Below are 27,506 nucleotides of genomic sequence, written 5' to 3'. Positions count from 1 at the left end.
CATTAAAATTTTCCCTTTATTTATTGTAGAAGTTTCTTATTAGTGAGAGACTGCTTCCAGTTCTTATAGAATGCCAGCGAATCTGTCGACTTGTTGCTATTTCGGCTCTGATTACTCACCATAGTTACAGTTTCTTAGTGACCTTACGGAACATAAAGGACAACTATTACAGACGTGTTATTTCGACAGAAAGTAATGTTCCGTCATTTGTTTTCTCCGTGAAAACTATTCCGAAATGACAGATATATTATTTTCCGTGAGAAATATAATATGCATCGCCGGCTAAATCCGTGGTTCGATGGCGACACATGTTCGCGAAATATTTTTTAAGTTTGTTTTTATGAGGTGCAACTGTATCACGCTCACTCCTCAAGCATCCGTAGAATGATACTCAATAAATTATAAACGATATTTTTGTTGAGTAAGTTGGCTCACGTCCACTGCTCGTTTCTGGACAGCTTGTTATCAAATTCAATAATAAGCCATTAAATATCGGAACGGTTTCACAAGTCGCGTCGCATACAGAGTTATCTACGGAATTGAACGCTGAAACACGAAGCTCGCGCCTCGTTCCCGATATGGCGATCAACGGCGCATTAAGAGCACCTTGTACTACTTAAACTGTCTTCACCTCGTAAAACTGTCTCAGTATAATAGTCTTCCGAAAATTATAAGAAAATAAAGAGCAGCCGGTCAACTGAAGCGCTCAATAAGGAAGGAGAATGATTTGTATGATTTTTATGGTTTCTACTAATTGGTTCGACAATGTAAACGGCCTTTACGTCGCCTTCTTGCATTTTAATCAGGATACACTGGAAATAAACATATATAAGTTGAATTATGGACATATAGAACGAGAAGAACCAGTCACAATTGCGACAAGCAGGCGCCAGGCCCAGTCAATGAAGTCTACAATAATAAATAAAAGTTGAGGGAAACGAGACTATTAATACACAGACAATTTATGCTCCGAGATACTGACGCGAGCCACCGTTGTGTTCTGCTTTTAAATGAATTATCATGTTTTAAATATCTGTTTAATTGAAAACTTTATCTAAATAATCTACATTAAACACATTCATTTATTTCACACGCCGCGACTAAATAAAAACGTTCGAAAGTGTTATTTATTTTTGGTATTCGTTGTAGCCGAGACGGCGAGAGATATGTATGTGGTGCTATCAATAACTAGCAGGCTCGATATGACTGGAGCATATTTATGTGCCCTTTAATTTAAATAGGATAAAGTCGGTTATGAATCGTTAAGGACCACCGGCGAGAAGTTAAGGAGGCCTGTCAGAGAAGGGAATGGATATGTCTGTAGGAGCAGGAAGGCGCGCCGATGTCGTCAACCTTGCAATGCATATTCCGTGTACATAATGTAAGCGAGGACGATTACACTCGAGCACAACTATAAAACGGCCTATTGCCATGATAACATCTCCCGCGCATTTCGCGAGCGACGCCGCGCCTGACGCCTCGCTGTCGCCCGCCGCCCGCCGCCATACACAACGCGAACACAAATTCACTTAAGTAAATATGCCAATTAGTATTTTATTAATGAAGTCGAGATTCCTTTGGCAACTGTTTATCCAATATCGATACCAATCGATTAATCCAATCTAGTCTATAAGATATGCTGTTCCACTTCTAAACCCTTTTAGTATATTAACATCTAGTTATAGCAACTATTAATATCAATTATGCACAGCCTGTCTATTTTTCTTGCCTCATGTTTAATGTTTTTGTAGAAATAATTTATTGCTTGCCAGGAGCATTGGTGATGACATATAAAGAGCGTATAACTATGCGAATCTATGGCGTTTTTTTATTATATGAATTTATTAAGCGTTTATCATTTACTAGTGACAGACAGTTTTTTTGCGAGAATGTCTAAAGCGTAGTCGAATTCTTTTTGTTGTTATTATACAATAAAATTTGTAGCAAAACAAATGACTTAATTCTAAATGTATTTTGAGCTAGTTCCAAAATAAAAGCAAAACATCAGTCAGATTCGCGTTCGGCGCAAGTTATGACAATTTTAAGGTTATAAACGGAACAAACGGCGCGACGATGTGATTCCGTCTGGACTTTGCCTCGTTAAATTAAGTGTGTAATAATTTCATTACACATTGAAATATTTTTCTTAATCCTCGAAGAAAAAATACAAATATTTATTGAACCCAGTCTAAATTTGTAAAAACGTATTTTATAGTGTTATTTTAAATTTTCCTGCTTGAGTATGTTTTTACGATAACATTTTTGTGCGTCATTTAATTTGGAAGGTTTGCATTTAATTTAGCGAGTTTGCGATTTCTTTGATCATACGAATAGTTTTCTGTCCATACCGTGACAATGTCGGGTTATCGTCAACATCTTCAGTGGCTATGCAGCCGTTGACATTAACAGTTTTTATTGCATCAATTATTCCACTCGCATTTAAACGACGCTAATTAATTCAGTTCACACGTTTAATAATTTAAAAAAACCTATTTCGCTGTTTTATTTGTTTGGACAACACGGGAATTCATGAGCGTTAATTTTTGCTGTTTTCTTAGAAAAATCCGACTTGTTTAACAGCTTCGTTAAATAGTAGAGCAACGTTATCTACTTGATTATTTGATCGTCGTTTATTCTTTATAATAAATTTGACTGAATTATTAACCGCTGTGACTAGATACAGACTTATGAACGCTTTTAAAAAAAAATCTTAAGTTCGGAAAATTAAGCACATCCGTCCTCCGTTGTTGCCATGTACTAAATCTAAAAAAGTTACAAATAAAAAAAGAAGTGATACGTATGTGTAACTTGAGAAGCTCCGTGCAGGTGGGGTGTGCGGCAGAGCCGGCCTGTCTGCCAAACTTACTCGTAAATGTTAAAATTAATATTAATTATTTAATCATGATGTCATTCTTATAATGTCACGGTAATATTCATAAGCTACGGTATTCTTAATTTTAAGGTCAATATTTTACTTAAAATATTTGTCTCTTCTAAGTTAGTTTAAAATAATAACAAAACTACTAAATGACCCAATTCAACAAGTTAAAAAAATCGTAATATTAGTGATAGTTCATTCGACATTTTTCAATTGTAGTCTGAGCTACAAATCACGGTACTACCGTTAAGTAATTAAAAATAAAATTATTTATTTTTTTTAAAGCTTGCGTTCCAAAATGTTATTTTTATGGTGAAGAACCGGCACGAAAGTCCATAAGTGATTCTTAAAAAAACGACTTATAACAGTTTAACCTGGTTGATTTTAAAAGTCGATTAATTCAACGTTAGCACTTTTAATAATGTCACTTATCCAAACGGTCAGGATTACAGCTTGCGATCACTAGCTACGAATGCGCCAACGACTCCCCATCATTCATACCACTGGGCCCCATTATTCATACCAAATGTGGTTCAGGAAGGATTCGTACCAAATGCGGAGAACATTTACAACTAACTTCTCTACATTAGGATTGGCACGTGACTCTATAAATCGTACAGATTACTGGTAGAGTCAGAGATGTACTAGAATCGTTCTTTGGTTAAAAAGTTTATCTTTTTACAGATTTTATTATTTTAAAATTCAATCTAGGAATCTGTTCATCCAGCCATAAAAAAATTAAGGCAGAAAAAGTAAAACCAACTACGAAATACCACTTTCTGTTAGAATTCAAAATTAAAAAAACTTAATGTCAAAGCATTATATTTTGCCGCTATAAAGCTGACTGGACGCGATCACTTTTGGCTAAATTAAAGAAACAACAAAATTAGAGACTCTCTTCCTTTATTTCTAGTGCCCATTAGAAGTTGCTAAACACAGTGAAGAAAAGATAGTGGGGAAATTATAGCTAGAAAGTCTTTTCAAGAATGTCTCAGTCCATGTCATTGGCCTACGGGTGGGCAGTTTTATTAAAACTGTAACGCGAGATTTTACACCATGCATACGACAAACAAAGAAAAGTTTAATTTGTGCGATATTTTAGACAAGGGCTGGACTACGATGATAAAGATTTCTTTAACAAATTTCCTCACACCATAACACTAATTTAGTTTATGTGTAACATTTAGCTTGGTTAGCAAACATTAACATCTAAATGAAAACTTCTTCAACGGCTCATTTAATTCGATTTATAAGTTGCCGACAAAAGCGTAATCTAAACTGCCCCGAGCTGATTTAGAGCATATAAAAATATGGCGTCGTTTATAGTTTTGTAAATAACGAAGGCATAACACGTTTTTAATGCACCAAGGAGACAACTTTAGTTTAAAATAAACAGGAGGCCTCATGTGACATTTCCTTGTAGAATCTCGAGAAATTGTTCAGCTGACAATTAGTCTTTAATGAAATAAGGTTTAATTTTCACCACTAGAGATTTGGCTAGGAACTTCTTTTCAGAATTTGCGTTTCTTTTACGAAACAATATTTTTGGTAAGCATTGGTGAGCACATAAAATTGATACATACCTATTAAATATTTAGTTAACATACTCTCATATAGGCATCAAAATAACTGGGGATGTATTATTAAAACATTCGCTGTAAGTCACCGACAGAGCAAAAGAGGCAGTGACACCTCTTACCATAATTTGATCCCTGTCTGAACAGAGCTAACATGGAATTAAACCGTCATAATACAGTTGATGTGTTTATTAAACGCGTAATGACAGTGTAACACTTGATTCATTGGAGCGAGTGATCAAATCAATGCGCCACAGTAATTCTTATTAGCCGCGATAGACACCTGTCGGTGACACTCGATACTCCGCGCTTTACATAATACGCGCCACTAGGGCTGTCAATTAAGAAAATATTTATTATTTTTATATACTGGTAATAATTTATAAATAGGCAAAAATAAAAATATAATATCGGTTTCTTTTTTTTTGCGAAGGTTACCTCCTTTTAGAGGGACCCAATGACAAAGAATAGAACATCAGAGGAATATTGCAACTGAACGTGTCTTGATATGAACTGAATTAAAAAAAGCAGGTGTGCAATCAAATGATTGCACACATTTCAATGTTTAATTTTTTTTTAAGCTAATCATGATCAAACTAGAGTATGTATAATATAGCTGGCAACCCTAGAGCGGGCTCGCCGCAGCCGGCCGCCCGCCGCGAGCTGAGCCGACCCCAACACCACCTGAGGACCAGTCCGCACCAAATCATGTCACACTATTTTTATAGATGTGACTACCTCTAGCCCATAGGGGCTTGCCATCTTGTGTCACACCAAGTCACACGACTCACAAAAATAATCCAAAGCAATGCCGAGCTAAAAATGGGACGCTCTATTTTTGTACATTTCGTTATGGATGTAAAATAAAACGTCTCATTGACTTCTAAAAAAGGAATAGAGGTAATTGGCAACAATGAGCTCGCTCATGCAATTTGACTAAACAAACAACGTTGAAATAAAACGTCGACCTGTTTAAGGTAACCAACAGTTTCACTTTATTGTTTCATACCAAATATGTAACAGTTTGGCGCAAAATAAAGAAGGTCAAGAAAAGGTATGAAGCTATAGATAGCAGTCGTGGGTTGGGTATGATAGCGTCACAGAGCGATGTATACGTAATACAAAGTGCAGGCCAAGGGGCGGCGGGCGGCGGGCGGCACAATGAGCAATCATTCAGCGTGTGGGTGTGTGTATCTAATGATACAGTGATCAAAGCAAATTGACTGATCGGCGGCGTCACCTACGCGCCGCATCATGCCACGCCGCGCCGCATCACGCCGCACCGCACCGCGCCTCGACGGCACCGGGCGCACTGAATCACTGCTGCACACTACACTCCCACAGCCGTTTGATATACACTAAAAAGAAAGTCAATATTTTATAAGGACTCGTTAAACGAACTGATACATTGTATGTTGTTGCATTTATTTGTGATGATAAATGATAATCTCCGCGGTCGTATCGTATCGTGAAGTATTTCCACACTTGGAGTGCGAGTGTAAACTAGTCAGCGTGTCGGCAGAGCGAATGTCAAAATATCCTGCTTAAGGCTAATTCAGAACGAACAATTTATGCGCTGCCCACGCCCGCTGAAATACGGCGCACGCCTCTTTCAACCCTTTTATGTAGAGGATTTATTGAAGCGACTTGCGCACACTTCAATGAGCCGACCATATACTTCTGGTTTGACATGCTGCTCATACTTATCGTGATCTATGCGGTGCTATGACACAATGCAGTAACCCTGAGGCCGAACATGCCACGCTTCGGAGATTACAAATTGTACCATGGATACCTATGTGACGGTCCGACGACCGCGCGCCGCTCACATGTGTGCCGCTCTACAGAGAATTCATTAATCCGTTGTGGCGCTTGCATCTTAAGATACGGCCTCCCACACCACACGGTCTAACACGGGAATGAAAGTTCGAGAGACGAGGTGTTCGGGTTAATAACACGTAGGTTCATAATTAGATTGAGTTATGACATCGAAATATTTTCCGATTCGCAAACGATAAATTCAAAATAAACAGCGGTTCGTATCGGGTACATTCCATAAACAGATCGTGAAAGAAGCATAAGACGGGCGTCGCCAATACTTCATTTCCCTGGCGAAGCGTTTTTGGCTAGTGGCCAACGTTTCCGAGAAAACGAAAGGAAGGTTACGCGATGTCTCGCCTCACTTTATATGCCTAAATCATGTCAGAGATAATATTTTTATATACATTCAAAAGTCCAGATACACGCAGCGGCTTATAGATTAAGTTGTGAGTGCGAACTGGGTGAGCTTGCGCCTCCCATCGCGACGGTTAACGATCCAGTAGGTGTGACGGTAAATAATGCTTTTTTGGCACTCCACGCACATGAAAGGAAAAAATAATAAACAAGTGCTTTCGTCTTGAGCTGCATTCATAATTTTCGATTTTAATGAAATGGACGTACGCACTTGTGCAAATTCTGTAATAAAATATGGAGATAATGTCAGGCGTATCGCATCGGTAACGCAATACATATTGATCGCTGCATCCTGAATATGGGTCGTCGGCGCATCATTGGCGTCACCCTTCTTCCTCATTACGCGTGACGTCGTTCACCGACTGTCATTAAACTAGACGATATGAAGTGCTCTTGTTTCACTATAACTAGAATTATTTTTCAAGCAATTTCTCATGTATCCAAATTCACTGTATTTTTATTTACCATGTGGTTCATTTCGTTCTGTCTGCGGATGTCAAACGGAGTAACATTTTAAAAGCTTTAAATTGTGGGCGAATTTTGTAACAATGGCGGTATAAAAGGTGCTCTAGGAGCAATATGTTCTCACGCAACATGTCTCATTCGTTATCAGTGCACTCGCGAGTGAGGTTAATTAAATAGTAACGAGAAGAAGATAAGAGTGACGCCTATATATAGAGGCCGGCCACCTTATCGACCCGACGCATCTGATACTGAATCTATCTGCGACACCTAATCGTTTGCAGTCTGTTTACTATGAACTATTATTACATAACTATTTTATTCAGATTTCGAACATTGATTTACCCTACCTTTTTTGTTTCGTGAATTGATGATCAATTGTTTTTTAATTTCGACGACGTGTTTCCATATTTCTTTTGTTTTTGTAGAGTCGCTCTACAGATGACTTTACTTAAAGCATATAGGTTCTATTTAGCGCGTAATTGTTGGTGTAAACCTCCTAGATGCTTAAGAGGAACATAAAAAAGGCGGGGTTAGTGGGGATGAAGTCAAGCCGTTGGATAACCACTCTCATCAGACGCTTCGTGTAAAATGAGTTAATTTATCGGAATAAATGTTAAGGTTATTGAATATTTTGTGGTTATTTGCCACATTTAGTCAGCAAAAGCTGTAAATACGTCATACGGTAATGAATTGGTAAAGTATTCGTTTAGAATTTGGTCATGTATTCAGGATCATCTTAGTTATTTTATGTTCTAGTTAATATCTTTACAATACATATAGGCTGAGGCTTAATTACATACCCATAACGTGCAGACATATTTTGTTATTGTATAACAATTCTGTTCCTTTCCAAACCAGATGCTATTGTAATGGGTTTTTCTGTTCGGGAATCTTTACTAGTCATACGATGAATAAACATCTGTAGGCGATTAAATAGCAAAATCTGCTTGTTTGTTTGTTTACTCTCCTAGATTTATGTTTGGCTTTTATTAAGTGAATGATCTAAATGTTTCAGAATTTATAGTTCATTTAGAATTGGCTGAGGGGATTTTTTTGGTAGATAAAAATTGCGCTACGTAGGAAAAAGTGTTCTATTGTTATATGAATAACGTGTCAAAATCATCCGTACTTCTACGTGATAATAGGGATAATTTGATTTCGCATCTTCAGGGTGGAATTTCCAGTGATTTTCCTTAGTTTCGCGTATAACTCTGATATAATAATATTCATATCCTGTTTTTGAAACCACTCTGTCCGTTCTACGAAGAAGTTTTCAGCATATCATATTTTTTTCCAAAAAAATCAGAAACTTCTGTTGCTATTCGAGCTGAAATTCGAATTGATTCCGGAATTTTGCTCTGAATTCCCTCGCGTCAGTGTTCGATCAATTTATGACTTGTCATAAGTTCATTTTTGAAACGGACAGTTTAAAAATGTTCCATTTCTGGGTCTGCCTTCCGTGACTTCAAATTTTCCTATCCACCTCCCCACCTCTCACAATCTCGTAATAAACAATCGATGTCATCATCTCGATTTAAATAATGACTATTATTGTAGTCATCAGTAATTTATGGCTACATACCTTCACGGCCATCTTAGACACAAGAACCATTTTGCAAGCACGCGTACCTTACATTCGTTTTAACACCACGATGCAACTTTTATTTTTAGATGTTCACTCACGAGTTCGGTATGTAAATGCAACTTGTTAACCTGACTTGAGCGAGTCCAAAGCCGCTAACTTATAAATCAAATAATATGGAGTACTACGAACTTCTTGGTTATTAAAATAAAGTTACTGACATCGGGCGCGTAAAGAATTTGTAGTTGGGTTTATCTTTGTTAATTATTCGTATTACAATTTCGGTTGTCATATATTTTAAACTCAAGCACTAATATTTGTAACTTTGCATAGAACTGGTAACCAACTTTATTCCTATTTGATTCGTCACATTTTTTTTGCATGCTATGGTCTTCTGTAATTGATAAAGTACACAACAAATACTTATTTTAGTACAGCCTTTGTTGAGAGCCATAAATAATTGCAATAATTATTACCTATGATCTATCGCATAATTGGACTTCATACCCATACTCTAAATTAAGGGCAATTAATCTATATTCAGTCATGTTGTCGTTAAAACAAAGTTGTCGCTTTTCCCTATTAAATACTTCGTTTTTTAGAACTTAATTTGTCTTGTCTTTCATTAATTACTTTTCATTTAAACGAAACTTACCTCAAAAAAGTATTTCGCTCTAATCATTGTTTCAAATAATTAAACAACATATTTAAGACGTTGTCGATAACATTAAATTATAGTTCTAAAAATGACAATCCTTTCGAGCCAACGTTTCCTAATTGGCTAACTTCGAGAAAAGTCGAAACAAACTTAGGGATCTATTGTAGCATAGTAAGAACCATCATCATCAGCCTTGAGTAACCCACTGCTGGACATAGACCTCCCTATTCCTGCCGCACTCCTTTCTCTTGGCCCTCGCTTCTAGTACAGATAATTATGAAAAAGTCATACACGTTTAATACACGCCAACACACGACTAGCGCTGCAAATCATTATTTGCATACATGAGAGATAAATAACGTTATGCCTACGTAACAAAATCAAATACGAATGTTTATTTCAAGATAATAGAAAACAAACTAAACATATACGTTTTGTTTATGCTTCTTGATATGAAATTTTGTGTGATTATTTTTAGGATTTAATTTACCGAACTGTTAGAGATTTATAATTAGTTAAATGACTAGCCTTTGCCACAGTTTAGCCTGCGTTGATATTTGTCATTGCTTTAAAAGTGTTTTGGCGCATATGACTAGAATGATTGCGCTACCACCCCTCGACACAAATCTCTTTTTATGTTGAGAAAGAGGAAGAAATTTTTCTCAATTATAAACTTCGCCAAGTAATTATCTATATAACTGTAATGAAGTGACCTAATATTACGTGTGACATAAAATATGAAACTTATGATGACATCTCACAATGAGGCAACAACTATATGTCATAAATATCTTTACATCTAGAGATCTTTATCAGTATAATCAAACATACAATCAAAATGACACTATGTAGTAGGTAGCGGACAGGCCGAAGTATGAAAAGCACTCATAACCACACATATATTAGAAATTCAAACCATCAGTGAGTTTTTCACTAAAAATATTCAATTAGTCCGTCAGATTTCCGAATGTTATCAGACCATACGTTTTTTTTATCGTGTATGCAAAAATGGAAGATGATAAAGTGTTTATGTATACTATTTTCCTTACTCATGTGACGTCACTTATTAGCCTTTCTTTCGGCTAAGGATAAGGGCAAAGACGTGCCTTAATATTAAATGTATAACACACAACACACTTACACATTTATAATTTTAAGACTCACTACACCTACGGTGTCAAATAAACATAAGATATTAATAAAAAAAATGTTGTTACAGAATGTTTGTTCGGCAAACAAGCAATGGAGCTGGGTTCAAAGTGGTTTGCTGACTTGGGCCCGCCCTTCGGAGTCATGTACTGCATCAAATGTGAGTGTGTTGCGGTACGTATTGACACAATTGTAGAATAACGGCCGAATACCGAAACGACAAACATTTTTAAGCCATAAAGTCTTGCGGTCTCTATCATTTTGAGGCGTATAGATGAAACAGAGATATTGAAGCTAAGTTGCGTTTCGGTATTCCTAAGCCAAAAATGTTGTTCGTAGAAGAATTCTTCTTCTCATAAGAGTGATGTGTTTCAGGTCCAAAAGAAAAGGAGAGTGGTGGCTAAAGTCCACTGTCGGAATATCAAGAATGAGTGCCCTGAACCGTCGTGTGATACACCAGTTTTGCTGCCAGGACGATGCTGCAAGACATGTCCAGGCGATCTTAATTGTAAGTCATTTTCAATTTTACTTTAACCTTGGATTCTGACTTATAGTAAAATGTATGATCGTCTTGTAACTTATAAGATCCACATCATGTCGATTCGGGTTGGGCGGAGGAAGTCCAATATTTATCAGTATTCTGGACACCCGGGAAACTATTTACTTTGACATGACTGTGTGTAATTCCATTTTATTGCCGTAGACGGAAAACCTTATAATTACCTTTAGACATAGGTAAAAACGACGTAACTTCAAACTCTAATACAACAGTATGTGTGTGTATATTCCTCAAAGGTACAGCTGAAAATATTCTCAAAATGAACTTTAGACTATCGAAATAACTAAACAAGTTCTACTTGGACTTAGTCGTTCGGTGTGGCGATTCGAGTGCGTCTAGTCGGTCATGCGTCAGTGTGCCGTGACGTACGCCTTCACGACATAGCTTCCACATCTTGTATCTCACATGTCTTCCGCACGAAAGTCAAACAATTGCGTGCATGCCGCAGACTCGTGCGTCAGCTCTGTAGCTATGTAAGAATACATTTAAAGAGAGAGAGAGCGATGTAGTAGTATTTAAACCTTATTCAACAATAGGGTTGGAATATAGAGGTTAACTCAATTCATGGCCTATCGTTCAAATCACAAAGGGTTGGACATTAAACTCTTCTGCAATACTTTTTTTTACTCATCCAGGATCAATATAACCACTTAATTCACTTGGAAATATTGTATTTTGAGTCGTTAGTAAAAGTAAACTTATTGGAAGAAAATTTAAACAAAATTAGGAGACCCTTTAAAACATCAAATACTATTTCTTTGATATCATACACTTTTATAATTATTTTACAACCATCCTCTTTTCGAATCTCGGAGCAATCTCTTTTGAGTCATCATACACCCGTACTTGTACAGTAACATCGTTAAATATGTGCTGTAGATGCGACAGCGCAGCCTGTACAGCCTGCCCTTGAACTCATTTGTCGACTTTTTAATACTAGTAGCGAGTGTGGCGACTGCTGATACACTTCCCATTAAAGTGACCCTGCATATGTTTCAATAGGTTATTTGAGTTAACTAAATCAGTTTAACTGTCTGCGAAGTTTTTCTTTTATATCGTAAACAAAAATGAAGGAGACACAGTGATTTGAAATCTCGTGTGACATCACTTATCAGTACGCTATTTACTAGCAAGTGATGATTTTAGCTCACCACCTAACTTAGGTGCTTTTTATTTTTCTTACTTCTTAATGATGTGATGAAAGGAAAAATACGTTTTTAATATTTTTTGGAAATCTTTCTGGCGTATTATACAGATTTATATTATAAAAAATATATAGTTAAATACCCTATTAGACCGCAAATAAGAAAACTTTTTTCAACGGGAAATGACAAGCTCATAAAAGTCAATTAAGTAGTAAACGAATACAGTCGTGTAATAAAAGTGTTTGCTTTGTAATTAGAGGATTTGATTACGTACTGAAATTGGACTTTGTGCATTTGTAACGTAGAAAACTCGTATATTTCCTAAGATATTAGTTAGTTATTATGTGTTAAATTGGTCTTATAATCAAGTACACGATTTAGGGTCTTATTTAGCGTAAACTAGATTACTCTTTCTTTTGGTCAAGAAAGATTGAGTTGTTCAGTAGTTTGGCAATAAAAAAGTATTCTTTTTCAAACTCCTACATCCTCACTGGTGACCAATAAAAAACAGTTTAATATTCGTCACGAACATTTTCAATTGCATTCCGGTATTCTGCCGGGTAGAGTTATATTAAATCGTGTTGGTCTTATTGTGGTGCCGTGAAAGAGCATCGTGATAGCAATAGGTCTGCGGCCAACACAGACGGTGACTTGAACAATATTAATGACGCGGGCGCAGTTCGGCCGGCGACTGTTTAATTAGGCGTGGTCGTCACGGGAGCAAGGCTCGCTCGTCGGCACCCCGCCTGATAATTTTATCGTAAACATGATAATGAAACTAGAGATAAGTGAGGTGATCGCCTGACATCTCCGCGCGTGTACTCCACGCCGTGCTCACCGCTTCCACGGCACGTATGCATCTCTCTAGAACTCTCTCGAAACGATACATATACAATGAATCCACGTCTCATTACACTCCGCGTGATGTCATCGCACAGTTTCGAAAATTCCCTTTCCTTGTTAATGATGTAATTTTTCCAATCATGTTCATAGTAACACGGCGCGGCGGTGATGTCATGTATAGACTAGACATTTGATATCCTAAAGTTTAACAAACAGGAGCGGTCGTTTATTAGGTAATAAAGTCTTTAATTTCGTCTTAATTGACGTGTTTAGTTTGAATTTGGAATCTGTTATTGGTGTAAAATGATTTATAAATATTGTCGTCTTGATTACATTGGAAACGTATATCACCGGCAACAGGTTGGTGAGTCACGGGCCATCTGTCGCGAAAACTATCCACACATGTGGAAATCGACTGAGCGATATACTACTATAAGGACTTTTTGCAAGTGGTCTCTTTGATGGCCGCTATTAATATGCCATTTTGGTGTGACCTGCTTCGCTGTAACACGAAACTTGAAACAGTTTTTGGTTAGCAGACATAAGTAGATATAAAAGAGAATTAATTGAAATGTTAAATAAAGCTATTTGAAATACTTGTGCCCATATTCGTGTTGAGTTTGCAATTTGCCTAGATTATCACAGGAAATGGCAACATTAATACTACATTATGACATTTAAAGTGATTATCGTGTTTGTAATGTTCGCCTTTACCTCAGCGTACCGGCGTCGGTGTAATTCTTGATTGTCGTCGCTCATCATCCCATTAAGTACATTTTTTTAATGCGATCGGCAAATTTGCCGACTTTAAAAGGTAATTGCAGAAAATAAGAAAGTATGCGTATGCGATGTGACAGGAACTGGCGATGACAAATGACAGCGGAGCGGCGAGCGGCGACCAGCGGCTCCCACGACCGAGTCTCATCAATATACATTAGGTATAGCAGCTACACATGGACGCCACGCTCGCGCCCGCCGCAGCTCATCATCATCTTCGACTTACTCGTAAATTCGTAATCAATTCAATAAAACATAAATAATGCTGTCAAATTATTGGCATGGCGTTATCTCGGATCTGCCATTGCCGGTGGCGACAGATAGTGATTTATGAGCTGCTTGTTCTGAGGCTGCGAGGCGAGGGCGTGTTGCGTGGCAGCGGGCGGACAGCGGCCAGTGGGCAGCAGACGCTCTGCGGTAGCCGCGGCGGCGACGCTGCCGACGCCGCGTCTGCCCGCCCGCGTCCACGCTTTACGACTATATCGAGAGCATTACAATGGCATTACTCAGATGCACCGGGCGGTGGTGCAGAAATGGCACGCGTTGGTCCCCCCTGCGCCCGCGCCGCTGCTGCAAATATAGCTGCTGCTGCTGGTTATTCCGGGCGCGGCCGTCGACCCGTCGCCGCGACGCCGTCTGCTCGCCTTTTTAGCGAACACTACTAACTTACAACACACATTTTTTGCAAACAAATATCGCCGATGTCAACGTACGCGCTCTTTTACTATATATACTAAGTCATATTCTTAGAAAATATGCGATGTATTCGTTCCAATAAATGTCGCGCCACTCATTTCGTACTCGTCGTTAAAAAGATTTCCCTTGGTTGAATATAATTTTGATTTACAGAACATTTAAACGTAACAGCTAATAAGTAACGAGAAATCGAACCATGGCTCTAACTCTAAGCTCGTTAAGAAGAATTTACTGCAACTGTTCTGTTGTTCTAGTTGCACAATTACCTATTCAGTGAATTCAATCCAGCTACCACAATGAATTAATTGTGATTCCGATATGGTTTATAAGCAGTTAAAGCACGCCATGGCGGAACTGTAAGCCGGCCGTAAACTCTATCTGAGGCTCGTAACTATAAAACGCATCAAATCTGATTCAGAGTTGCCTTTGTGAGAACTCCAGTTGGCGGTCTGCCGGCCGCCTGCCGCCTGCCGTAATAATATAGTTTATCGCGCTTTTAATAAATCCCAGTAGGTACCATACGTAGACAGTAAAACGGATAATTTTTAATTGAATCTCGGCCAGGTGTTGCTGTAATAAACTAAACGAATTTCATGCCTCCCGACAAGAAATGGCTAGAATAAGAGTTGTCTGAGCCAATACATATCCTTCAAAGAAATTGTGTTGATTTATTTGTGCTCAGAATTGTATAACCACGATTTGACGGTATCGTGTTGGCGTTGAGAGGATAATTTGTCTTGCTAACTACATGTGTATATATTTGTACTTGATGGCTTGTTTATATTGGCCAACAAATAACTCGCTTGCTATATTGAACATTGTCACTTCCCGCATTAGAACGGGGCATACCGATACAGTTTCGTAATTTCCTACATAGCCTACTCTTATTCCAGTCAATCCTAGAACAATCTCAAAGTAAAAAGGGTTACAAAAAAGAGGCTTTATTTTCGGTTGCTAACCGCGTTCTAAATTTGTCTTGAAATTTGAATGAATACGACACACTGCAAACAGTTTTCTGACTGTTTTAGTAACCCTAATCATTTTATAATAGATACTAGGTACTCCTTAAATGTATTGTGCTGCTAACTGTCCAATCACGTCATCAAGTCATTGACTCATTCAAGTTTTATAATCATGTATAAAATTTACACTGCAATAAAACGACCTAATTATTTTAATCAGAACTACATGCAAAGGTTAACTGTCTCACAATCGCAAATAATATCATGTCTATATTTAAACTTGGAAAAAACGGAACCGTATCTTTAGATAACCTTTTTATATAACTAAAAGTTTGCTTGCTATTGTCCGCACATGACGTCACGGTAACATAGAGGTGCAGTGAGTGGCGGCGTGCGTGCGCTCAGCAAGGGCGACGTGCTGCGTCAGTTGGTGTTCACGGTTCATCGGGCAGCCCCTCACCAGTCGATCACGAGTGTGTCTAATTCAGTGTACAGCAAGTGGCTCCGAGGAATTTGTTTTGTGCACGCCGGTCGCCGATGCACGATGCCGCGCACAATTGACGTTTTATTTTTGTGAAATCGGCGTCTCGCTGCAACACATTCCGCGGCGCATAATTTACTTTGAGCCTTTTTCGCCGTTTAATGCTTGATGCCAAAATGCTCTTTTTATGAACAGCATCACCCGATGTACGACCGTCGGCGCAGACGTGAGTGGACACGGATGATCGTTAATTCGGGATATATCACCGCGGGATCAGAGAGCGCGACAGACATAATTACTTTTGTAGTTGAGTTAACATTCAGGACGTCGCGACGGCGTTATCTTAAACGGTCTCAAAGGGGATGGTTGTCAGCCGCAAGCGCACTCGTTATTACTTTAATGTTGGCTAATGAGCCAGTGTTAGGTGAGTGCGGTTGCGGCGGATCATGAGTAATAGCGGGCACTTTGTGGTGCGAACTGTGCGTGACTCGGCCAGCCCAGCGACGAGCGCTGTGTGGCGCCAGGCCCTTTCTGATTACCTTAAGCATTAATCTTTTGATTAAACTGGGTCGCTTAGTTCTTTATGTATACCTAAGCGACAGTTGAATATCTAGTTATTAGCTTATCGAATTACTCGGCAAGCTCCTTTGCCTGGCCCGTTTAAATGTTTGCGCAGAAACATTTCCTTAACTCGGCCGCGCTGTAGATGCTTGAGGTCGCAGTCGTGTAAAACATAAATACCAATGGGTTTAGATATTCACAAGATTGCTGACGTCATGATTTTCGTAAATTTGTACGTGTTTGTTGAAATAATGCGAAAACGTACTTGCGTAAATAGAGAACATACGCGATGTGCAAACAAGGCGGGCGGCGGCGTCGCGACGGCCGGCGCCGGCGCACCGCCTGGCGCCGCCGCGCGCGCCGCGAGGACACGCGATCTACGACGCGAATATTTATTTCATTACACTAATTACAATATTTTGAGTGGCCCCCAACCTCTGGCGACAAACATCTGTAATCTGATCACATACTATGACAACAACTACTGTTTAATGAAAGATTTTCTTAAGGTTAAGCTGGAGAAACGGAATGACACATACATACTAAACATTTCGTTTTTACACAAATGCTAATTAGATTACGAAACTTTGAATAGATTTTTCTAGGCTAGTATTACTAATAGACATAAAGTTGTTTGTTAGAAACAGAATTTGATACAACTGACTTTAAATAAATCTAGATATCCTATACGCAACGTAAAACAATTGAACACGCTAATAATATCATCGTAGCGGAGAACAACAAGCGTTACATTCGTAAGTTATTGTTAATAGCCTGTTACAAGATAATTTTAGAACATTAATAATTTTGTCAAGACGCAACATTAGTGATGCGTCGTGATGTCAACGCTGCGTACGATAAATCCTTTTATCTAATCATTAATGTTATTGTTGTTATTAAGTAGATAGATACAATGGAAACGGTGACAGATAGTGGCGCCAGCGATATACGGGTTAAAGTGAGCACGATTGTTGATTTTATTTCGCACAAAACGGCGACACGACGCAAGAGTACGCAGTAAATCAACCTGATGGAATATTAGAATTCCAAACGCGCGATGCCCGTCTTTTTTACAGTAACTAACTGTCTTTGTGTTTGGATGTTCAGCTGGCAGTTTTAAGTGTTTAATTTGTTCAAAACAAGCAGTCATTGTATTGAATAGCAACTATTAATCACTATAAGAATCGTTTGGAGCTGAGTAATGGAGCATTAGGGGACGCATTTGGAACGGCTCTTGTTATTTGTCGTTTGAAAGGTTTCTGAAGAGATTTTATTAGCGACAGATGTTTGTGGCTCACCTGGATGGAAACTTTATTTTCCGGGATGGGGAATGCATTTTAATTTACGCCGGAAACGTTTTACTGGTGTCCTAAATTCTCAAAATTTCCGAAATTTTCCGAAGATTTTTTTGTCCATTCTACCGAATTATAACGCTCGTTCATGACTATTACTGCCAATACTAATACTATTCCTGGTAACGGCTTTGCCTGGAAATCAAACATCAAAAACGTAAGCCATGTATTCGCCATAAATCACATGGTCACCCATTGTTTCGGTGATTGATTGTGTGTGTGTGTGTGTGTGTGTGTTGTTGGTGACAAACGTTTCGAGCAATTAATTAACACTGCCTTTGATTGCATTTCGTTGGTATTTATTATTTGATGACGTATAATTCAACCTTAGCTTCTGATTAGTTGTATTGGTTTACTGTTGTTTGCCTATCGCAGTATAAAGCTTTACTTGCATCTACTTCTGTAGCTTCGCTTGTGACACTTAATAGTACTTGTGTGACATCAGTCTTAGATATTAAAATGTGTTGCAACTTTGTATTTGTTGTTGTGGATTATGATTATAGTATTATGCCATAGTTCTAATATCTCGCTTTTTGTTTTTCTCGTAGTTGCGATATTATTAGGACTCTTGGCCTGATTTTTTCTACTTTTTCCTAAGTAAATTGTGGATTTTCTTATAATTACTCTTATTAATCTACTTAAGTAGTGAGTACAATAAGGAAATCCTATTATAAGTAGCAAAAACCTGTATTATAGAGTACAAAATGATACCTTCAAACAACATTCTTGCAAAAATAATGTAGGTACCAATTTAAAAATATACCACGTTCAAATTAATATAAAATCTAAACATAAATGACGGATTAAGCGCGCGCCATAAAAATGGACCGAGTAATGTAATATTGATAATTTTATATTAATTTGATACAGATTATTTAAATTTATTCCGTACGAATTCTGATTATAAGTCGAGCACTTCAATATTCGCGCTCGAGCTGTGTCGTCGAACTAATATTGTTATCATTTTGAACTGTAGCAGCAATATGTTGTAGTAATTACAAATTTATGTCATCTACGTAAAGGCTCTTTATAATGTTATTGCGACATACTTACAAATGTCTGTTTTGTTTGTACTTGTATTGAATGGAGCTCATGCCAACAGTACGAGATAGTAAGTGATTTACTCACACCTTAACCTTACGTGGACTATCTGTGTCGTGTCCCTTTCTGTGGAACAATCAGGACAATATATCTGTAGGTTATGTAATAGCTATAGTAGAAATCCTTGTTCGAAATCTCGACACGTGTCGTCTTACTAAAAGTTAGTAAACTCAACATGAAACTACGGCGTCGCGTCTTTATGCGTATTATCATTATGAATGCAGATTATCCCATTCTAAAATAAACATTATTCTACCTGTAATTTACTATAACTTGCAGAGTAGTTTCCAAAGCGTATTTCTCAGAATTGCCTATCATCATCTGAATGGCACTCAATTGAATGTATTGGCTGATCATTGATTAGCCCACATACGATCTCGATACTGCACTTCGGACTAACTTATGACAGGCATTACGCGCCCACGTTCGCGCACCAATCACACCATTCAAACGTCTAATGTGTAATGTGCACTGTGTACTAAATAATCATCAGTGTGCTCGACTCCTAGGGTCCCGCACACGTTATAGCCGTAAGTCGTGATTAGTTTATGAACTAGGAGGTAGACTTGTAAGGCGTGTATTACGTGCGTAAAAGGTCACTAGCGAGACGCGAAGGCTATTCGGAAAGTAGACTGGCGCCGGCGGCAGCGCCGCTCTAAGCAAATTTGGTAGATTGCACGTGCGCACGCGCAGCCACCCGCCGCCGCGCTCTAAAAGGAAAGTACGAATTCGCGAGACTCTGGTATCCACATAGCTCTGTTTCTATCACTTTATAAAGAGCTTGTAGAATGGAGTAAGTGGCGGCTGTCATAATGGCAGTCTAGACGTTTATGATTTCCTACCGAGCGCTGTACGGAACTCGGAACGTATGTAGGTATTCCGAGTCTGTATGTGTGTCGTGACTCTACACTAATTTATATTTTATGGCTAATACGACACGTTTTGTTAATATATTAGATTTTTTGTTTATCAGCAAATATGTGCCAAGAAAATCTATCGCGTATTATTTTGTCAAAGTAGTAAGTTTCGCAGGCCATGAAAGTTTCAGATCTCTTTATTTTTATGGTCCATACAAAAGTCAACATGTCTACCTTACATCCGGCAATCTGATAGAGCATAAATAGAACATACTTATCACTTTTAAAACCACTCAATTAATCTGATAAATTTTAGATACTTGTATCATTTACACAACACATTTGTAGAGTAGCGAATACCAATGATCCGTGATTACCATTGCAATTTGTAATGTAAGTATTTAAATGCGCCAATTATGAATATACAATAATACCAGTAATTGAATTCGGCTTTTAATGAAAACCAGCAGTTAACGTTTGATTCATAGTTTTCCATTAAAAGCCATTTAATTTAAATCATAATTAATTTGAATAAATTATACACTCAGGCGCCAAAAGCCAAGACCAAAACAGTATCGGCGCAGGTATGCGAGTCCAATAGCTGTTCAATACTGAAATGTTTTAACTCTACGCGAAGCGAAAACGCATAAAAAAGCGAGCAGTATGGTCATTAGCCAAGGACGTGACACAATCGGGCGCACTCATAACCGGAGCGTAAACGTTAATACATGCAGTTTTATGGCATGCGCGTGCGGCCATATGATGGAGGGTTTGGCGCCATTTCCATACCATTTCATTGTTCATAGAAATCTGGCGCCGCGGCCCTGCGGTCACTCGTTCATATGTAATTTTATGATCCGACGTTCGCGAGCGCTGTTCTCTCCGCATCTTAAAAACCTCGCTTGAATGTGAATAGCGACATCCTCAAACTAACTGTTTAACATTTGAATTTTTAACATTTCACCAACGTACGTGTTTACGTGCGCCGAATTCTCGTGTATTCTTAAATATGACAGACTTTCGTCTGTTATTCTTTGTAGGAAGCGATCGACAGGATTAATAAACATCGCATTACTCAATCGTATTTACGGTAAGTGCACCATTCGATCAGGAAGGACTGAGTCATGAGCCATTTTTTAAATCGATTTAGGTCACATCGAGATTTAAGTAGATGCGGTAATGTGTTTAAAAATGTTCCAGAGGAAGCGTAGACGCGTACCTGCATCGTAAACACGCGGGCACAGGCTGGGATCACTCGCACGCCGTGTCAAATTAACCTGAAACATTAGATGTAAAGTAAGACACAAGCGATGGCATGTATGTTTATTGAACTATGTTAGTGCGAAAGCCCGATGAGTGGAATTTATAAACATTTAAACATTGTGCCTTGAATTCTACACGCGCCGCTCTATGGCGCGCCGCCGATGAGAGATTTATCCTTAAAACTTACCGAACGGTATCTCGAGCACCGATTGACTTGTAGATTCTAAGAAATGTCGATACTTTACTTGACAATGTTACATACATAAAATATGAGGTTTTTATAAAGATTATTTTATCAGCGTTGACATCGCTACAAACATCTTGATGAGCGCCTATAAAATGTACATGTCATTATAAAAAGAGGCTTTATTTATGTACAATAAATATGCATTTTATTTATATTTATGTAAGCCATTTGCAGGCACTTATAAATAGTCAAGAATCTAGTTGTAAAATTTATTGGACTGATGTTTAATATTGGAATTATAATAGGTACTTATTTGAGCCCGTTTTGGTACGTAATGTTGCAAAAACATGACGTTTTATTGTTGGAAAGTCCAGCAGACTCAATAATTACGCATAAATATGTGAATATTATTAGATTGGAGGTCTATATGTAGAGATAAAATACATAAATGTAGAGATCCTGTACGGTAAATGTAATTTGAGCTCCAAAACAAATCAAAATAAACTGTTTAGCTTTAAAACCAAATCATGCGCGAGTATACTCTCAACTCTTAACTCTCAACTAAGTTAAATCTGGCTTGATATTTAAATAAAAAAAGGATTAAACACAAGCGTGACTGTAGAGGCCAGCAAATAGGTCACAATGCCTCACCAGATTTATTGCCCCGACAGCGGGTACTAGGCGGTCACACGATCAGATTTCAATAGATAACGACTATAATAGGATTACTATCTGACAGTAATTGTAACATAATATAAATTCACGACCGTAATCCGGTCGGAGATGATCGATTTAATATCCTGAGGAACCCTAATAAGTGTTCAGTGTACAGTCACGCACTCCGCTGGGAAAATATTATAAGGCACAATTTATTATACCTGTTGACAACACTTCGTGGCTGATTTTCTCTTTGAAATATTTCTTACTTGTTAAAAGAAAACAAACCAAAGTATTTGCATTTAATTTGAAATTCTTCAAAGGTAGCTCAAATATCTTCAAAATAAAACAGTCTCTTTAATTACAAGATAAATGGCACTTGGTTTTCCATTTCAAAATCATAGCGAGATATTTCAATTCGGAATGTCGATATTTAGACTCAACGAAGATAAGTATCTAGGTATTTAATTCCACGTTTAGAAGTGGCTATTAGTAGCAATATCAACGGCGTTGGTAATAAGAAATGTAGTGGCGCTTAAATCGCGGGCTATCAGACCAAAATATCATTCGCTCTATCTCATGTTTGTAGATAAGGATATTTCCTGCTACATATTTAGAGACACATTAAGCTTGCCGTCGCCAGCGAGCGTCAATTGTCTTCGCAAGCATTCGTAAGCATTGCACAGACACGGCATACAACGTTACGCAACCACGTTGCAGCAACCGTTTGACGGATCGTTATCACAATAAACATCATAATCATTATCATAATTTACACAAGTTTGATTTAACAACGTTTTTGTTTGTCTCCTTCACATTTAACCTATCGATCAGATCGATAAATACGCAAATATAATTGAAGCGATAAATTCATGTGCATCGTTGTAATATCTATGCCGGACAATTAATTTTCATGCTAATCAATTGATTCTCGCAATTACAGGATTGACCTCTGCCCTGAGAAACTAATACAAGCGTCTTATGAAATAGGTGCGTTCGCCACGAAAATACAATTTATCTATTCAACATTGTTGATTAATAATAATCAATGGTATTAAAAGGTTGTTCACACTCTGTTAATCTTTTTGTGGGATTAATTTTGTTGTCACTGAAGTATTTTGTAGTTATTAGGACTAATGCGAGATTAATGTTATTTATAGAATAGACACTGGCCATAGTTTTTTTATGATTCACAAATGTTGGTTGCATGTGTACTTTTGATATCACTACACATTTTAGCTTTACAAAATGTGATTGTTTATTATTCCTCTTTAAGTAGGTACATGTCTGTTTTGCAACTTTTCATATTCAGTTAAGTGACACTTAAGGAGGCTCCTGACTTTACTAGTTGATGACAGATCGTCATAACGTAGTCAATAATGATAAGTTCAATTCCGGACCACTAAATATTTTTTGAGAAAAAAGTAACACCAACATTTTACATTGAATTACCAGAGAAAAAAGAGCAACATTACAATTTAATAAAACATCAAGAAAAATCCAGAAACGATCGTTATCACAACAAATACACTCCATAATAAAAATATAACGATTCAATATAACAAGAAATATGTCTTCATAAATCGATACTAGCACTCAAACCACACCAGTTACGATTTAATCGATATAGTCGGTATAATCGCAACGTGTTCTAGTGAGAATAGTATTCTACTACATATTTATTATGGCTATTATAGTTCGCGAGATCATGATCAATAGGTTCTGACGTCAGATCGAAATAGTTTCACTATCTGTATCAGAATAAAAACTTAAACAAGTGGCTATGTGCTGTTGTGTGGTTTATGTGAGTTAGGTATTGATATTATTCTAACTGTATTATTTAGGGTGATTTTTTTGTGTTTTGATGAACGCTGAAAAGATGAAATCCTGACTCTGGCACTGTTTTTTTTCAGTGCTGTTTAAAAAAGGAGGTTATATCGATCCTCTTTTGTATATCAATTAAAGATTCAAACCTCCGTACTTGAAACTTCGCTTCATTTTTAAACTTGACAGATATACTGGTAATCGACTATTGTCAGTTTAATATAAATAGTATAAAAAAGAACATTTTCTAATTTACACAACGTTCCTTTCTAAAGCTTTCACATATGTCCGCAAAGGTTTACAGCATTTGAACTCAAGTCCGTGGTTTCTCTCCATAATTTTACGCAAACAATACTTTAATAGGCACACGAAGCGAAGCCAAGACAAATGGTCTTTTAATATACCCACATAATATACTAAACATTACGGTGCATTATAAATGTGTATAATATAGACACGCATATTAAATTATTTGCTGCCTCTGTAAAATCCAGTAGTATTTTATAATAGGCGTCGTTAATGTATTCGTTGTCGCTTCTTCGTATTCTAGGAGACAATATCTAGGAATGGCGAATGAGGTGGATTAGAATGGGGGTCACGGCGGTGGATCTTTGACCGTGGATGGCTACGGCTCATTGCCGGCGGCGCCCGCGCCGGCGTCGCGGAGTCCCGGCCGGCGCGTACCGACGCCGACGCTAATCACGAAAACTGAACGCACTATCCTTAATAATAAAGCTCTGTATTCTGATTTCAAGATCAATGATGACTGTTTCTTGCTTAATTAACCTCAAGAGATTTAAAATTTAAATGTTTTTTTTTTTAATTAGCATTCCTCCTCAATGCATCATCATCTTTAAAATTGTAGAATGTTACTTTAAAGCACTAAACAGAAATCAAGTAAAGTTTAATACAACACAAATATTAAATTTAATCATTAAATACATTTATTGAATTGAAGAGCCAATGATAAAGTATGAAGGCTTCATATTGTTACAGACGGGTATCGGCACATTTATTTATAATTAGGTATTGAATGAACAATACATCTGCAAGAGACTCATCTTGCCGAAGCATAACAAAGTCCATTGTGTTTGTTTTCCAATCATTGTTGATATGACCCGGCGGTGTTTTAAATCTCAGCTGACCTTTGTCTACTCGTTGAAGTCGCTCATTTGCGTACCTACGCTATGAATCATTGATTTATTAAATCATTCTGTTGTATGGGCGGGTGTGGTAGACTGTCCGCGTTACCGAATACAAATTGTTCCTTTAATTTTTCAACGTTTTACGCATGATTAGAAAAAATAAATTGGCGATTCGATTAGTTAGATGTTTCTGTTTTGATCGTGTTTGCTTCTATTTGTAGTGAAACTGGCTACCGGCTAAAGCACGATAATTAAGGAAATAGAAATATATATAGGTACATATGAGTAATAAAACCGTTTTAAAATGTAGAGCAACATTTTTATCGTTTAACCTTTGAAGTATTATAAAATATAATTGTTCTGACGAGCTTAATGTGAGTTTACGTATGGCCGTACATGGCGTACTTGGTATGAGTGACCTTGAGTACGCCTTAACTGACCTTGGCTTGGTTAAGGTCGAGGATAACGTGACTAAGAATCTCCTTAGTAGTCAAGTTTTTATACCTGACAAACAGACTGAGTAAAAGAAATACATGACCGTTGAAATATGCGGTCTTGATAGTCATCAGATGTTTACGAACACGAACACTTCCTCCCATCTTTTACTGGTTTAAAGAAATACTCGGTCAGAGTATTTTATGTTAAAATCATTAAATAATCCTTTATTTTTCATTAGTCTAATAATCCTTTGCTTTTTACAAACAATTAATAAAAATACCATTAAAATGAATTTAAATACATATCATATTTTTAACACCACACTTTTGTACTAAACGCTAAACTCGATTAAATTTTTGCAGGAAATATTGATAGTTATTGCACGTTCAATAAGCAAAAAATCAACAAAATCATAGCATAAAATCCGAAGTTCTGAGGAAAAAAAAACCAGACAAATTGAGAACCTCCTGTTTAAAGTTGGTTGAAAAGTTCGTTTTATTGAATAGTAAAGATTTGGACAGGATTTGGTTTCATTTTGTTTGATCATAATTATGAATTTGACCCAGACGATCAACAAATATTAGTAACTTAGACATACCCCGCGGATTTAAACGTGACAATTTTTCTGTCTCCTAAAACTACATTAAGTACATCTTTTCTTAACAGTTCGTGTAAAAAAAAAAACAACAGAGTTTTTTAAGGAGGTCGGAGTTTTCATAAAACTCTTTAACTGCATTATCTACTAACACAAATAAAGTAAAATTCTTTTGCATAGAAAAAACAGACTACATTTCCGTACCAACCTACCACTCACCGAACAATTAACTTGTAAAACATTGAATTTTAAATACACGTAAATGCGTTAACTTAGCCAGTGAATATACCCGTTGGTTCATTCTAAAATAAACCAGCTAATGAAGATGAATGAGTGGCCTACCACGTGTGGTCATTAGGCCTTTACTCAGCTTGCTCAACAAACACTGCACTTAATTAATGTTTATTAATTACTAACGTTTTAGCTGCCATAAGCGGACTTTCTGCGAGCCTAAATTCTCCTAAATGGCATTGTGGGTGCGGAAGCGGGACAGCGCGCTATACGTGATATATCGGCGTCTCTGTCCCACTCTGGCAATAATGTTGCTTTGATGTGTGGTGGTAAGATTCTTGTGTTACCAATTGTGGAGAGATGGATGTGCTGAATAGCTGTTTGTTTTGCTACCGTATCTTTATTAGTAGTTTCAGTGTAAGCGTGTAATGTTTTGTAAATGTTATCTTGACGTGAATGGAGAAATCTATACTCAATTCTGCTTTGGTGGTTTTCTTTGAAGAAGTTCATTTGATTATAATGTTACAAGCTAAAAAAGTTAATCGAAAAAAGTATTCACTCATGTACATCTCTTCATCCAAAAAACGAATTGACAGTAAACGAATTCAATTTAAAGCTTCATATTTCGAACGATCTTCATTTGTTCATGTGAATAAATACAAAAATCTTCAAATAGAAACTGCTACAATACGACACAAACTTTCATTTTGGCAGACGAACAAAACAAAAAGGAAACCACTCCAGTTGTAAAAGCAGCCTTGAATCTTAGACTGATTTTATAGAATCAATGTTATAAACACGTTCGTTGATATTTAAACAAAGCCGGGGCAAAACATTCAGAACAATGGTAGGACTAAACAATTATTACATAAGATACAGTTGACTGCGAAACTATTTGAACTCGGATATTGCAAATAGTTGGCAATATAATCGTAACTGTTTTAACTTGAACAATTAAAGTTGATATTGCTAAATCAATAATATTTTTTCCTGACGGATCTGAGCTTTTCATTCTGTAAGAGGTCGGATAAAAATAGAGGAATATCGTCTTTATAGATACGGGACTATCGCTTCATGACAATGCTTCATTAGAATAGAAATCTTTAATATATGTATGGGATTGACATTCTAGTATGACTTTGACTTGTCAGTTTCATCCATTTGAGCGATTCGTCAGCTATGACGTTCGCTTGTCTAACCCTTTAGATCGATTCCTTCAAACTCGGCAATCGATTGTAAAACATTTGAATAACTTATGTCTAAATATTAGTTCGATATTCAAACATCC

The 27,506-nt window shown here is 37.3% G+C and overlaps 1 protein-coding gene across 2 annotated transcripts in view; it reads left to right on the top strand.

Annotated features, from left to right (window-relative positions):
- The window catches only part of LOC113499108 (dorsal-ventral patterning protein Sog-like), a 65,490-nt gene that overhangs the window by 21,739 nt on the left and 16,245 nt on the right, over nt 1-27,506 (top strand). For both annotated transcript variants that reach the window (XM_026879468.1, XM_026879467.1), the window contains exons 2-3: nt 10,615-10,718; nt 10,920-11,052. In XM_026879468.1, the coding sequence (XP_026735269.1) occupies nt 10,615-10,718; nt 10,920-11,052 (237 nt within the window). The remainder of the gene's footprint in view (nt 1-10,614; nt 10,719-10,919; nt 11,053-27,506) is intronic.

Source organism: Trichoplusia ni, chromosome 11 (assembly GCF_003590095.1).
Source record: "Trichoplusia ni isolate ovarian cell line Hi5 chromosome 11, tn1, whole genome shotgun sequence".
In the NCBI taxonomy this organism is placed as follows: Eukaryota; Metazoa; Arthropoda; class Insecta; order Lepidoptera; family Noctuidae; genus Trichoplusia; species Trichoplusia ni.
The sequence above is the reverse complement of the archived record's forward strand: the minus strand, read 5'-3'. Positions and strand labels throughout refer to the sequence as shown.